We start from the raw sequence: 14,133 nt of genomic DNA, 5'->3' as shown, positions 1-14,133 counted from the left end.
AAGTAATCAAACCTGACTCCTAGAACATGCTCACATTTCTATTTTTCACATGCTAAAGTGACAAATATTTCAAAATATAGGTGCAACACTAGGCTGGCATGTTGTACTATTCAACAGAACCATCCTCAATGGCTCGGCAGAGAGAAAATCGAAAAAAGAGGCAAGGCACGGGGGAAGAAGGTACCTCCTTGAAGCAAAAAAAAGCAACACAGAAACTTTAAAGACACTCCCCAACTTCAACACTTCCTCCAACAGTAAGAGGAAGCCAACCCGAGCACAGAAAGTTAAGGAAATAAGTGAGAAAAGAAAATGACAAAGTTTTCTCCCCTTAGAGATTTTCGGCCCTTTGAAACACGCCAAACGAAAGCCTCATATAGACCAGAAAAGGAGAAGGAATGATTAAGAGATCGCATATGGCTCGAGAGATCGAGAGAGACAGAGGATTAGATTCTCGCAGAGGATGCGATCTGTGGCAGAGAAGATCAAACTCAGAACGCAGAAGATATGATACGAGGGATGGGCGTCTGCGAGACTTGTCTCGCGTGCGAGAGACGAACGAGTGAACGAATCCCTCCAACGGCACGAAGGAGCGGGCTAGGCAACCGAACGAGCCAATCTAGGACTGAGGCAGGCCCACGGGTTCGAGAGAATGAGGCGGGAAGGGAGGAGATAGATTTAGGTTATAAATAATAATAATATTATTATTCTTTCCCTAGACGCGTCGTCGGAATGAAACGAACGTCCCCCCTTAGGAAAAATCGAAGTTTCGGACGCGTCGGCGCAGTCTGTTTCGTCAATAGGAGTTTAGGCAACCTAGTCGATGATCGGGACAAAAACGCGTCGCGACCCGAACCGCGTCAAAAACTCGGCTTGAGCTCAATCAAACAGGACGGCGAAGAGCACGACGATGTCAGATCAACGCGTACAGTCAATCATAAGGCCAACAGTCCTATAGGGATTCTTCTTGAGTTCCTCCATAGTAGTTTTACCTACTAAGTAATAGCGGTCAAAACTACCATGCACTACTATGCGAAACTTCAAGTCGAGCGAAGAAAAGCTCGAAATTTCTAACGGGGAGGGCTCCTTTACTAGTTTTCTAGGAGTAGTCTACAGGAAAGTTTTATGACTAGATCTTAGGCTATTTAAAGAGGAGAGACTAAACCTCAATCAAAAGTGAGGTCAACAGTGTTATATATTCTCCAACTAAATTGCAACTTACTTTCAATTAATAAGCTTCTCATGGCTTGAATCATGTTACTGAGTTTTATTCTAATTCTTGTGAATTTGAGGTGATGGATTTGGGGAAGATGATTGACAGTGTTGAATTACATCAAGGTCTGTACCTGCTCAAGGAGAGCTATTCTCTTAATATTCTAGTGTCCACCATCCTTTTCTGATGTTTTTGAGTCTATTGTGTCTAAATCCTTTGAAAATCAAGTTTTATTATGACATTGTCATATGGGTCATTCCAATTTTTCATTATATTGCAAAGTTATACCCTCATCACCTTATTAATAAATGCCAGAGTTCTATCATTGTGAAGCTTGCCAATTGATTAAGCTAACTCGTCTTATATATCCTTTATCTCAGTACAAACTCACATTCTTTCTCTATGATTTACAGTGACATTTGGGGACCATCAAAATTGAAAACTATCAATAGAGCCAGATGATGTTTCCTTCATTGATGATCATACGAACCAGTTGAATATTTCTCATAAAGTAGAAGTCTAAAACTACACAAATATTTCAGTCCTTTCGTTATATGATTTACATTCAGTTTCAATGCAAAATTCAGATTCTTGAAAGTGATAATACAAAGGAACACTTTAACTCGATCTTTAGACCCTACTTTACAAACAGTGGTATTATCCATGTGAGTTCCTGTATTGAGACTCCACAACAAAATGAAATAACTAAGAGAAAGAATATACATCTCTTCAATATATCTAGTCTATAATGCTCTCTCACAATGTGCCAAAAGTTTTTTGAGATGTAGTGCTCACAATCACCTAATTCATTAATAGAATGACAAGTAGGATCCTTGGATTTAAAGCCCATTTCCATAATTTGATGGAAACATAACCTTATGTTAGAGCCTTCTCATCCAATCTTCATCAAAAAATATTTGGTTCTCTTTTTTTCACATTCACCAACCAAACTATATAAAGCTTAACCCAAAATACATCAAATGTATCTTCCTTAGTTATGCTTCTAACAAAAAAGGGTAAAAGTTTTATTTTTCTATTACAAAAAAAACACTAACTCCATGAATGTTACATTCTTTAAAAAACAATCTTACTATCCCAAATCTGAAATTCAGGGGGGGAGGCTTGGGTGAATATCGATTTGAGACACTACTCTGGATACTCATACTAAAGTCATTAAAACCTATCCTACTTTTCTCTAACTACGCAGTCTCCTAAGTTCCACCACAAGGAACTTCGTGTGTGCACCAGGAGAGATAAATCCACACCAGGACAAAGACAATATTAAATCAGAGGACTGTTCGCAGCCAAACTTGAATCCACTTATCTCTGAAGTTTCGAGGGAGGTGAAATCTGATAGAGAAGACAAGGAAAGTTACATAAATTATCTTATCCAGGAGTATGTTGCTTATTGGAAGTTAGCATCACTTTTTAATTCTTTTATAACTAATATTTATAGTGTGCATATACCCAAGTCTATTCATAAAGCATTGCAAAATTTAGAAAGAAAAAAGATAGTTGAAGAGGAGATCCAAGCACTTGATCAAAATGACACATGAACCTTTACGGAGCTTCCTTTAGATAGAAGACCTATTGGGTGCATATGGGTGTTCGATGTCAAGTACAAAGCAAATGGGAGTATTGAGGGATTTAAGGTTAGGTTTGTGGCCAAATGTTTCTCTCAGTCTTATGGGATAGACTATCAAAAGACTTTCGCACCAGTGGTAAGGCTAAACACTGTAAGAGTTATTTCCTTAGCAATGAACAAAAAGTAAGAATTACATCAACTTAATATAAAAAATGATTTTTTGAATAGAGACCATGATGAACAAGTGTATATGGATATCTCATCAGGGCTGGAAAATGACCCAAATAAATTTCTGGTTTGTAAACTAAGAAAATCACCACTCAGAAAATTTCCACGAGCTTGGTTTGACAAGACTATGAAATCTAATAGATACACCCAATGACAAGCTGACCATAAATCATTCATAAAATATACACAGGAAAGCAAAAAAACTATACTCACTGTATATGTTGATATGATCCTGACAAATGATGATGACAAAAAAAAAGGAAGATTAAGGAGTTGATTGCCACTGAATTAGAAATCAAAGATCTAAGAGCTATGAGATACTTTATAGGCATGAAAGTGGCCAGGTTTAAGAAGGTAATTGTGATATCCCAAAGAAAGTATATCCTAGACTTACTAAATGAGACATGAATGTTGGGGTGTAAACTTGTTGAGACATTTATTATAGATTTTAACAAAAGGTACATTCAGGAGTAGATAGACACAACAGTGGAGAAATGTAGATAGTAAATATTGGTGGGAAAGCTTATCTGTCTGTCATACACTAGACCTGAAATTGCTTATTCTGTTAGCATTGTTAGTCAACATATGAATAGTCCAAATAAATAACATTTGAAGATGATTTACAAAATATTGAAGTTTCTTAATAAGACCCCTGATAGAGGGTTATTGTTTAAAAAATCAGATAACAATGAGGTAGAAGTAGTGCAAAATTTGAGTATCGGACACTTGCTTTAGGAATTTGTGAAGGAATGTAGATCCACAGGTAACTAAATAAGTTGAGGACTGAGATGCTTCACGGTTAATCCCATAAAGATGTTTTGTGACAGCTAAACCTCTATTAGTATTTAAAAGAACCCCGTGCATCATGATAGGATCAAACACATTGAGATTGACAAAGATTTTCTCTCTAAAAAGGTCAATGGTGACATTATTTATTTAATCTACAATCCAACTCATCTTCAAGTGGTTGATGTCTTCACTAAATCCCTACCTACAGGCAACTTTACTAATTTGAATACCAAGCTGGGTCTTTACCACATCTATGACTCAACTTGAGGCAGAGTGTGAAATTATATCCTTGTTAGGTGGCTCGGACTGCAAGCCATATGGGCAGACTCAATTTGTGGAAGCTATTGGAGTGAGTTTCCTTTTTCAGCTTTATTCTTTTTTATTCTTTTCTTATTATGTTGCATGCTTTTTCTTCATTATTTTATTTTGTATTTGGTAAGTTGTAATAGTACTAATTATGTTTGCCATAGCTATCCCCCATATAATAAAGTGAAAGATTGTAATTTGAGAATGATTTTGAATGAGAGAATATAGTATCTTCACCTTTCTTTACTTAGGTCCTCCTATGACCTATCATTTGTATAATTTGAATGATTTGCAGGACTTGTATGGGGATATTTGTAGAAGGCTAACTACTCACTAAGACAATTACAAGCTTTATGATGAGCTACTGTTGATGGTGGTGTCCGGAGATGTGTTAGATAGACCTGCTTGTAGTGACTCATGGATTATTTTATAGGATTCCTAAAATTTATGTTTTGAATTATTTGATGAATATCAAATGTTAAATTTACATTCAACTTTTTCCACGTTTGGGCAAATATGATGGAAATCCATGCATTTGTTCTCATTAAAAGCTTCACATCAAGCAACAAATTGAGCAAATTTTATTATTTCGTTAGTTTATTATATTTTACTTTATTTCATAATTTGAGTTGTTGTAACTTTCTTTTGATGATGACCTTTGGAAAACATGTATTTACTTTACTAATGTTAGGTTGCTCTTATAGTTTGGCATTAGATCAACATGGTTCTGCTTTTAGATATTTTCATGTTCAACCTCCACGTTCAATTCATTGTTACCTAAATTTTTTACTGGGATGCTATTATGCTGATATCAAAGGATCAATTTGTCAAGCGTCAGATTTCTACAGGCCTTGCAGATTGATGCGAGATTTAGGCTCCTCCTCATGTATTTTCTTATCTGCTCTCTATTCCCATAGCATTGTTGCTTCTTTGGGACATTTGTTTCATTTTTTTACTTGTGGCTTTTGCTTATGGTTTATAGATTTTCATTGGATTTTTGCTTTCACGTGATTGCTTGGGTTTGAGTTTTATCTGTAGGAAAAAATAAAAAAAAAACAAAAAAAAAGGTATATACATGAAACTATTTTAAATTTTTGATTTTTGGCTAAAGGTTTGAAGAGATAATCTTGTGCCAATGATATATAATAAGCTGTCTATAAATAGATGTTTTGAGGTATGTAAATTGTTAGTTTTTATTCGATAATTTCTTTTTGGTTTCAATCCTATATATGTAAGCTAGATGTGTGATTTCTTCGAGTGCGGGTAAGTGTGATTGCTAAATTTTGGGTTAGTAATCTCTTTGTATTAGTGTGAAGCTTGGTTTTCTTTCCTTTGAATTCTTTCTTTGATATAATTTATCCTACGTATGTTGTTGATGATCCTACTTTTGTTCAAGTTTAGAGGCAATTAGGAATCTTATTGTAATGAACAAATTGCAATTGCTCAATAATCTTGTGGAGCCAAATTTCTCATTTATTTCTTCAAATTAACTTGATCACTAAGTTATTCTTTGAGTTCCAATTCTTATATTTAATCTTTAGGATTTGGTCGTACGTCATATCCTACTGGTAAGCACAATTGGCATCAGTAATATTACATACATTTTGACGTAAAAATGGGGTTTTTCATTCGTTTATATGTCGTTCTTTGCTTGAAGGCATATGGATTTGTTGGGAATATTTCAAAAATGGTTCAAGGAAAAATGATGTGATGTTATGTGACAGAAATGCTTGTAATGATATGGTGGTACCGTAACATTTACCAATTTAATGAACCCTTATTTTCTCCTTCTATATTAATGTAAAATCAGATTTTCTTATACTCAAATTAGTCTTCTTGTTTATCCTATTAATATGATTTTCTTCGTTTATTTCATATTCAACATGTCAGTGATTGAAGTTTTTTTTCTTCTTCTGGAAATGCAGTTAATGGTTTGTTGTTTTTCATACATCAATGTATAAATTTGAAGTGCTGAACTTATTTGCATTCCATGAACATGATATGTGTTTGGTCATCTGGATGGAGATGAAAAGCGAATTCTATCTGTATATTGCGAGCTTTTGTTGGAATAATTCTAACTTTCGCATTATGCAGAGTGAGCTTTTTTATGATTGAAAGAGCAATAGTAAAATAATTTTAAATTGCTGGCATTCTAGTTACAAATTTTCCATTTATTTCATCCTAGCCCTTCATTTTTTGTGACCAGGTAACTGGGAGCTCAAGTCCAACAGAACTCATTCAACCATCGGTTCCAGTTCAACTAATCCAGATCTTTGTAGCAATGGTGGCAATGGATACATGGCAATATTTTGTGCATCGTTACATGCATCAGAACAAGTTCCTGTATCGTCACATCCACTCGCAACATCACAAGTTGGTTGTTCCTTATGCGATCGGAGCGCTTTACAACCATCCACTTGAAGGCCTCCTATTGGACACATTTGGGGGTGCACTTTCCTTTTTGATCTCCGGCATGACTGCACAAACAGCAGTTTTCTTCTTTTGCTTTGCAGTGATAAAGACTGTTGATGATCACTGTGGGCTTTGGCTGCCAGGCAATATCTTCCACATCTTGTTCCAAAACAACACGGCTTATCATGACATTCACCATCAGCTCCAGGGGTCGAAGTATAATTACTCTCAGCCTTTCTTTTCGATATGGGACAGAGTACTGGGAACCCACATGCCCTATAGATTAGTTAATCGGGAAGAAGGCGGGTTTGAGGCCAGGCAGCTGAAGGATTAGCTTGAAGCTCTTATACTCAATGAAAGAATGGTTAGTGCAGGCAAGGCAGAGCTGAATATACATAGTGGAAGAATGTGTCCACCATTAGGCTTTGTAGTCTAATAATGTTTATATGGATGGGATTGTGGGTATTCTTTTCTTGATGAATGGCTCTACCTTTGTCTCTTTTGTAGTCTGCAGTTTAGTAGCGGTTTTGCATGACTTTTACAGATGGAATCATGTTATTTTTAGATCTTAATGTTGTTATTATGAGCTATAGAGTATGTATTTCATATTTCTTGAAAATGATGCATTTAATTAACCTCTTCTCATGTACACTGCTGTCGCAGATGCTCTGCATAGTTTTTTGGACTGGATTTACTCTTGCATCGCTCATTAATTTTGATTTTAAAAGTGCAGAGAAATGCAGATGGTTTAAAATTAATATATATATATATACATATATATATAGTCTTGGATATTTCTGAATGATTTTGATTTATTAAATGCTTGAACAAAAGTAAGCTTTTAAATGAATATTTATATGTTGTTTGATCATCAGGATTTTTTAAAACTATTAATCGTTGATAAAGCCATCATGAAAAATGGTGAACTTTAAGGCAGATGTGTTTTTTTATGTTATAAATATTATAAGATGCGTCATTTTGCATCTCAAGTTTGTGCAGAACAGTTGATGTGAATATAAAATTAGACGGGAGAGTTGTTATTCTCCTCTTGGTACAACACAAGTTTTTCTCATACATCCTTTTATCACAAAAATAGAGATTTATGATGGTTATATTCTCGCTTGCTTTCTTGTCAGTAACATTCAATTTTAACATCAAGACCAGTAATCTTTATCTTCACTAATAAAAGCGTAATATGAAATCAAATTTCATACATTTTTTAAATCATTTTATCGTGCATCAACAATGCAGAATGAATGCCCTGTTAAGAAATTTAGATAGTATGATGAATGATTAATTGATTTCATGATTTGGAGCACTTGTATCAAATAAAGAATTTTGAGCATGCATTAAAAAAAAATATTTAGAATGATCTTTAATTCATCTTAATTGGGGTTTAAAAATAATTTAAAAATGTAAAATCATTTAAAAAAATAAAAAAATAAAAACCTGTAGACCATCTCGAATAAAACTTTCAGATTACATATACTAAAGAGCATAGAATCACATAACTCAACAGAGGCGACAGCAACATATATCACACTCAAAATTGTCTCCATTTCCAATTATCAGTATACAAATTAAGCTTACAAACATAGACTTGAACAGAAGCTTTTATTCCACGACTTGCTGCAGACCAAAATAAACTATAGAAAACACTGATTACACAAATAATAGCAATAATAATATCACAATAATACTTGCACACTGATGGCTTTTTAAGGAAACCTATTTACACCTAATAATAAATCAAACAATATATAAGGATAGGTATCTGGGAGATGGCAATCCTTCATGCATGCAGCCCACACTTTTATAAAACAAGGTGGAAAGAATGCAGTCCGAAACAAACAGAGAAAAAGTATGCTATTATCCAGGCTAATTGGAAGAGAATGCATGACTTCAAAAAATCTCAGTAAGGATGAAATGCTATGATTATTGAAGCAAAAAACTGAGAGTTCATACTAGCTAGGAATGGTCATAGGCTATCAAGAAGAACTCTTTTGCATGAATGCGTTTGGTCTGAATGGGGCTGAGGATCTCTTTTGCAAGGCGTTTGATTTGTATTTGAGACCGGTATTGGAGAAGGCGTGCCCAAGACGCTTAACAAAAATTTTCTCTCCTGAAAAATAATAAAATAAAAAAAAAAGTTAGTTTTATCAGCTACACTTTATCTGCAAGTCACATTGCTATAATGGTTGAGAGCTTTGTCTTTCAACCAAGAGCTCCTAGGTTCAAGGCCATATGCAGGGTACGTGTATTTGGATGTGTGGGAACAAAACAGTTATTTATTTATCATGAAAATGAAAAAAAAGTAATTTTGACATTGTGGTGAAGCTAGGACTTTTTTTAGAAAAAAAAATTGCTTGATTTTTTAAACTTCATTCTTAGCTGCACTAATTGTAAGTTGGCAAAATATAGAAGATGATTCAACAGTGCCTTTAGAGATCTATGTATGATTCTAACAATTACATATTTGCAAGATCTATCTCTACATTTAGAGTCTGTCTTTACCAAATTGTAAAAAATATTTTGATCTCAATTCATTAAATAAAGAGGGAGTGAGATTTAAGGCGAACTATCAAATCAGAAAACTCATTAAGAAATGTTTCCGCCAGTAAGTAAACAAAATCCTTTTGGAATATAAGGAAGCATATGATCATTTTGATGTAGTAGTTTGCCACCAGAAGATTGAAACGACAGGTAGCATTTGCAACAAATAATGGGCCAAAACAAATTTTGTTCCAATTATTACAGAATGTACGTTAATTCTATCTCCCTTCACACACTAGCTCTGTTTTAACAACACCAATCAATTAAAATTTGGTGACAAAAAGGCTGATACTATTAAATGAAACTTCCTTAGCTTTCCCCGAGTTAAAAAGATATGAATTCTTTTGAACGAATAGGAACATAAACATTTAAATTAAACATTACGCAACAAAACTTGATAGATATAAACTCCTATACTCTATTTGAAATTTGTGCAAGCTTAATCATGAGTTGTAATTCAAGGCTAAAGATTAAAACTTACACTAAATGAAAATTCAGGACTTGGAATCTCCTCTGTGAAAGAATGAAAAGGTGGGATGGTTTTAAGAGGGGAGTCAAATTCTGAATTTGATGAGACAGGCAACTTTTCACCATTTTGAGCGAGCTCTAGAAAAGAAGACATGGCTTCACCTGCAAAAGGAATTATTCATGCAAGCCCTTCATGATTCTATTAAAAAAACCAAAGGATATGGTTTTAACAATGATAATATACCTTGACAAACAAATTTAAGAGGAGCAGGAATTGCTTCATGTTGATGACTATGCCCAGCATTGCAGCCTGTAGAACAATGCTCGAGCTGATGCTTATCCATGTTGTTTCCAGGATCATCCTGAGTACAACCTGTGGTCATTTCAGAACTAGCCTGAGAGTCTTCTAGATCGCCGTCCCTGTTCAATAGGCTATCATTTAGCACGAAATGAACCAATATAACAAATAAATTCACAAGGTTTATCAAAGTATATTGCCTTGTTAAAAGCTGAATTTCTGTATCCGCACATTGGAAATCCTTGAACACTGCTTCGAAGTTATCCAGCAAGAAATCCATTCCAGAAAAAGTACTCAAAGTTCCACCTTCCTGAGTCCGGATCAAAAAACTTTGAAGTTCCTTAATAATCAAATGCGACAAGACAAATTTTCAGCTCACAACACTACAAACATTGAAAAAAAATAAAAAAACAAAACAAAACAAAAGGGGAGCATATCAAAATGGCAAGCTTGTGATGAGCAAAATACCTTCCAAGCATCCTCAAGACTCTTACTTTTGTTTTCAGAGCATGCTTTAACAGCAAGAGTGCTAAGTAATTCTGCTTGTTGCAACAAAGCTGTTAATTTTGGATCATCCCTTCTAAGGAAATTCCTCTGGACCTCACAATCTGCAATTGCTTCAAAGGAAAGACATGCATTACTCAGTAAATTGTCAAGAACAAAATATGGAAAACGAAATGGTGAAACAAAGAAGCCATTTTCTATGATGACTTACTATCGCATGATGTAGGCTTTATGCTGCTATCAGGATGACACTGTGCTGGAAAACAGCTCAAGTTCTTAAAGTTTTGAGTAAGAACTGCTAGTGGTGGCCTTGATTCTGCTCCACTAATGCCATGGTCTGTAGCCAATCTTTCATAGGAACTTGAGGCTTCTGCCTGGTCCGAGCTGCCACACCTGAAGTGTAGCAACAAAATACATAACTGCAGTAATTCTCAGACGGTTTGCTTGATTTTCATCATACCCGAAATGTTGCTTATTTGCTGAAGGTTCCAACATGATTTTCTTCTTGCTAGGGAGTATATAAGAATCATTATTTTCCTTGGATATTGTATGATGCTTGGCTCTTTTTCTGCAAAGGGTAGAAAAGCGGTTCTTCACTGCATTATCTGTTCTGCAAAAATACAGCACCAAAACATTATTTTTATTGTTATTCTTTGGTAAATATAAAGCATTACTGATATATACAGCTGTCTACATTTACCTGCCTTTAACCACCTTTGCAATCTCAGTCCATCGGTTGCCAAATATCTTCTGAGCCTGCAAATCAACTTAGAGCTCCAATATCAGAAATTAAATATTTGATTAAAAAAGAGCATGGGTTGCTGCTCTAGAAACTGACGCTGGAATCATATCAGTAATCTCTAAAAAATGAAGGTGTTGTTCGGTTGCAAGATATAGGAAAGGTTTAGAAGGAATTTAATGCATAACCAAACAGTTGATTGGTTTTTTTAATGTAAATGCCTCGGGCATTCAAAAAGAAAAAATGTATCATAACCATCTTGATCAAAATTTCAAATTAAATGGATATCTTGACTAGTTAAGAAACATAATCTGATTATGGTGATTAAGCATTTGGGTTGTCATTCTGTATTTCATAAATTATAAAAAAATTTGAGGTTGAAAAAGCCAACCTAAATCTGGATTTAATAAATCCTATGGACAATAGAAATTAAAGGATCTGGCAGCAAGAGTAATAGATTTAGTAAATCTTCTTACTAGTGTCCAAACAATAACTTGGATTAAACATAATGATGATCAAAAAGTTCCTACTGGAATTACAACATAAAATCCACCGGATACATAACAGCCACAGTAAGTACACGTATAAGAAAATTTTCAAAGGGTTTAGGAATCAGCAATCACACCTATCCAGTTTCTCAGAGTTAAATTACTCTACCTATGAAAAGAACAACAAGAGTAAATATTTTCCAAATTGAATTGGCAGACAATGTTACAAAACTTGTTACCTCACATAAAAGCATGTCCTCTTCCTGCGACCACCCGCCTTTCTTGCACTCCGTGTTCAAGTATGTCAGCCATCTACAAACCATTACTTTCACTATAACACTCTCAAATCAAAACACGAAAGAACCCTAAATAGATAAAATAAACTATAAAAATCCCAATAGCATCCTTTTTCCCACATGAGGAAAGGAGGAAAACAAGAGTCTCACCTTCTCCGACACTGCCTGCCAGTCTTATTCTTGAACTGAGCTGCAATTATCGTCCAGCTGAAAACAATGAAAAGTACATCATTGTCAGAGTTCAAATTACGAAAGAGGGAGGGAGAACAGAGGACAGAGGACTACTCACTTATCGCAGCCATGAACAGCGACTTGATTCCGAAGTAGATCGTCCTCCTAAACCAACAAAAGAAAGAAAAAAACTAATTTTGATCAAGCGAGAAAAGAGAAAATGCTAAGAATGAAGTATAAGAGGTGCGTGGAACCTCCTGAGTCCAGGAGACCATGTGGCGATCCTTCTTCGCCTGAGTAACCGCAGCCGCAGGGGCTGCATGGTCGGAATTCATCGCTTACTGTCAGCCTAGTCGCATCGGTTTCGAGAAGATTGTTTGTTCTGCTTGTAAAATTCCCTGTGCGATTCGAAGAGGAGATCAGGGGACGAGATATAAATAAACAAAGGCCCTATTAGGGTTTTAGATGGGCGCGAAAAATGGGTGTTTTGAAATCAGGGGAATAACTGTAGCAGTGGATGTAAAAGATCAAGATGCATGAGTGTGAAGGAAGAGATGGAAGAATTTAATTCCCCGCGGTGAACTTGTCATTCTCCGTGATCGCACGGCCGTTTTCATCTGCAACTCCGGAATTTACTTTTTTTTTCATAATTTTATTTTCGATCAATTAATATATTAACAATTATTAATCCTATTATTTTTTTTGAAAAATTTACATATATATCATGCAATTTTTACGCATTTCTATTTTTATTATCTAAAATTTAACATTTATATTTATAATAATTTAATATCATAAGATTATGCTATCAAAATAAGTATTTTATTTTAAAGAATTAGCTAGTAATATTGTTAGATCTCATATTGTGAACACGTCTCTTGAGTTAGAGCAGGGTGAAAGAAAGAAAAGATAGTTGATTAGGTCAATAATTTGCTGGAGAGAGCATCCACGCAGAGGTTTGACTTTTTAACATTGCAGTAATAAGTTGGGGTGATGTTGGGGTTGCAGTCACGGGCCACTGGTTGACCCCTTTCTCATAACGTGTCAGTTGGTCCTGATCTGTACGATCAATCGTTGATTTGTCGAATTATTCGATTCTTCGACCGTTTAGTAGCTTTGAGATTTGTGCTGGTATTTCTGGTGTATACATATTAGTTCCCTGAATTTTCATATTCATTGATAGCGACAACTACAATAAAGACAGAGAAATTTATTAAATAATTGTTAGCATTAAATTCATGGATTCATTGAACATTTAACTTCCCTTGGGATTTGGTGTCATGTGTGTTCTATAAATGGTCATGAACAGAGTTTTGTATCATTTTTTGTCCTTTCTCATTTTACAAATGAAGAGCGTTATGGTTGACGGTTCGAGCTAAATCGTTGTGGACCCTCAGAGGTTGACGAAGGTGAGGTTTCAAATCTCTTCCTCCGAAAAGAGGAAAAAAATGCTGACAAATGAAAAACGGACAAGACCTAAGCCTAATATGGTTGACATAGTCGACTCATCAGATGACGTTGGTCAGTCACTTAGGAAGCCTCGCCCAGTGGCTTTGGAGACAGGTCTAGGCTTGAACGTCAAGGGTCAACCACTCTTTCTGCCTGAGGCAAGAAGAAAGGAGCTAGAAGGGGCAGTTGTCATGATTCTTGCTCAGTTGTTGCTACAGGAAAGCGTTGGTACCTTAGAGCAAGAAGGAGAGAGGGCCTTTTAGACACTCTCTTTTCTAGAAAGATTCATAAATGAATTGGCCAAATGGGAGGATCGCCAGAACGATGGGACATCAAAAGAATTTGTGGAATTTGCTTTTGCTGCGGTGGTCGGTCTGCAGCTGCAAGTCAAAGATGATGGACTTCTGTCATTGTCAGTCTTTGCAGTTCATCAACTGCCCGACCACTCGCCCTTGATAGATCTCCAACTAGGGAGATCAGTAAAGCAGCGCCACCCCCTAGAATCACGGAGCAGCTGACAGGCAAGACAAAACCGTTATTAATATCGGTTGTTCCTTTCAAGGGAGTTGTCAGGGGTTCGGCTGCAAATTCTATGCAGGTGTTATTTGTTCGATTTGATGTTGAAGTAGCAAATTTG

At 35.5% G+C, this 14,133-nt stretch overlaps 2 protein-coding genes across 4 annotated transcripts in view; one reads left to right on the top strand and one right to left on the bottom strand.

Annotated features, from left to right (window-relative positions):
* LOC110025042 (sphinganine C4-monooxygenase 1-like) overlaps positions 1–7,156 on the top strand; it is a 22,912-nt gene extending 15,756 nt beyond the window's left edge. Inside the window, exon 2 of the mRNA XM_020725290.1 lies at positions 6,325–7,156. Coding sequence (XP_020580949.1) covers positions 6,325–6,864 — 540 coding nt within the window. The 3' untranslated portion in view covers positions 6,865–7,156. The remainder of the gene's footprint in view (positions 1–6,324) is intronic.
* Positions 7,157–8,073: 917 nt separating this feature from the next.
* On the bottom strand, positions 8,074–12,658 carry LOC110025041 (transcription factor MYB124-like). 3 transcript variants are annotated; one of them, XM_020725286.1, is made up of 13 exons: positions 12,554–12,658; positions 12,302–12,445; positions 12,166–12,212; positions 12,027–12,083; positions 11,820–11,892; positions 11,054–11,109; positions 10,814–10,963; positions 10,565–10,746; positions 10,318–10,466; positions 10,050–10,189; positions 9,796–9,971; positions 9,565–9,713; positions 8,074–8,652 (listed from the first exon to the last, which is right to left on the bottom strand). In XM_020725286.1, exons 2-13 carry the CDS (start codon positions 12,380–12,382, stop codon positions 8,509–8,511), a joined length of 1,404 nt encoding a protein of 467 aa, XP_020580945.1. In that variant the 5' UTR covers positions 12,383–12,445; positions 12,554–12,658; the 3' UTR covers positions 8,074–8,508. The 3 variants fall into 3 exon arrangements, with proteins under 3 accessions (XP_020580945.1, XP_020580947.1, XP_020580946.1); XM_020725288.1 differs by having other exon boundaries at positions 10,050–10,159; positions 12,302–12,658; XM_020725287.1 differs by having other exon boundaries at positions 10,318–10,457; positions 12,302–12,658.
* Positions 12,659–14,133: the final 1,475 nt, after the last annotated feature.

Source organism: Phalaenopsis equestris, unplaced genomic scaffold (assembly GCF_001263595.1).
Source record: "Phalaenopsis equestris unplaced genomic scaffold, ASM126359v1 Scaffold000287, whole genome shotgun sequence".
Classification (NCBI taxonomy): Eukaryota; Viridiplantae; Streptophyta; class Magnoliopsida; order Asparagales; family Orchidaceae; genus Phalaenopsis; species Phalaenopsis equestris.
This window is presented reverse-complemented; position numbering and strand designations above follow the sequence as displayed.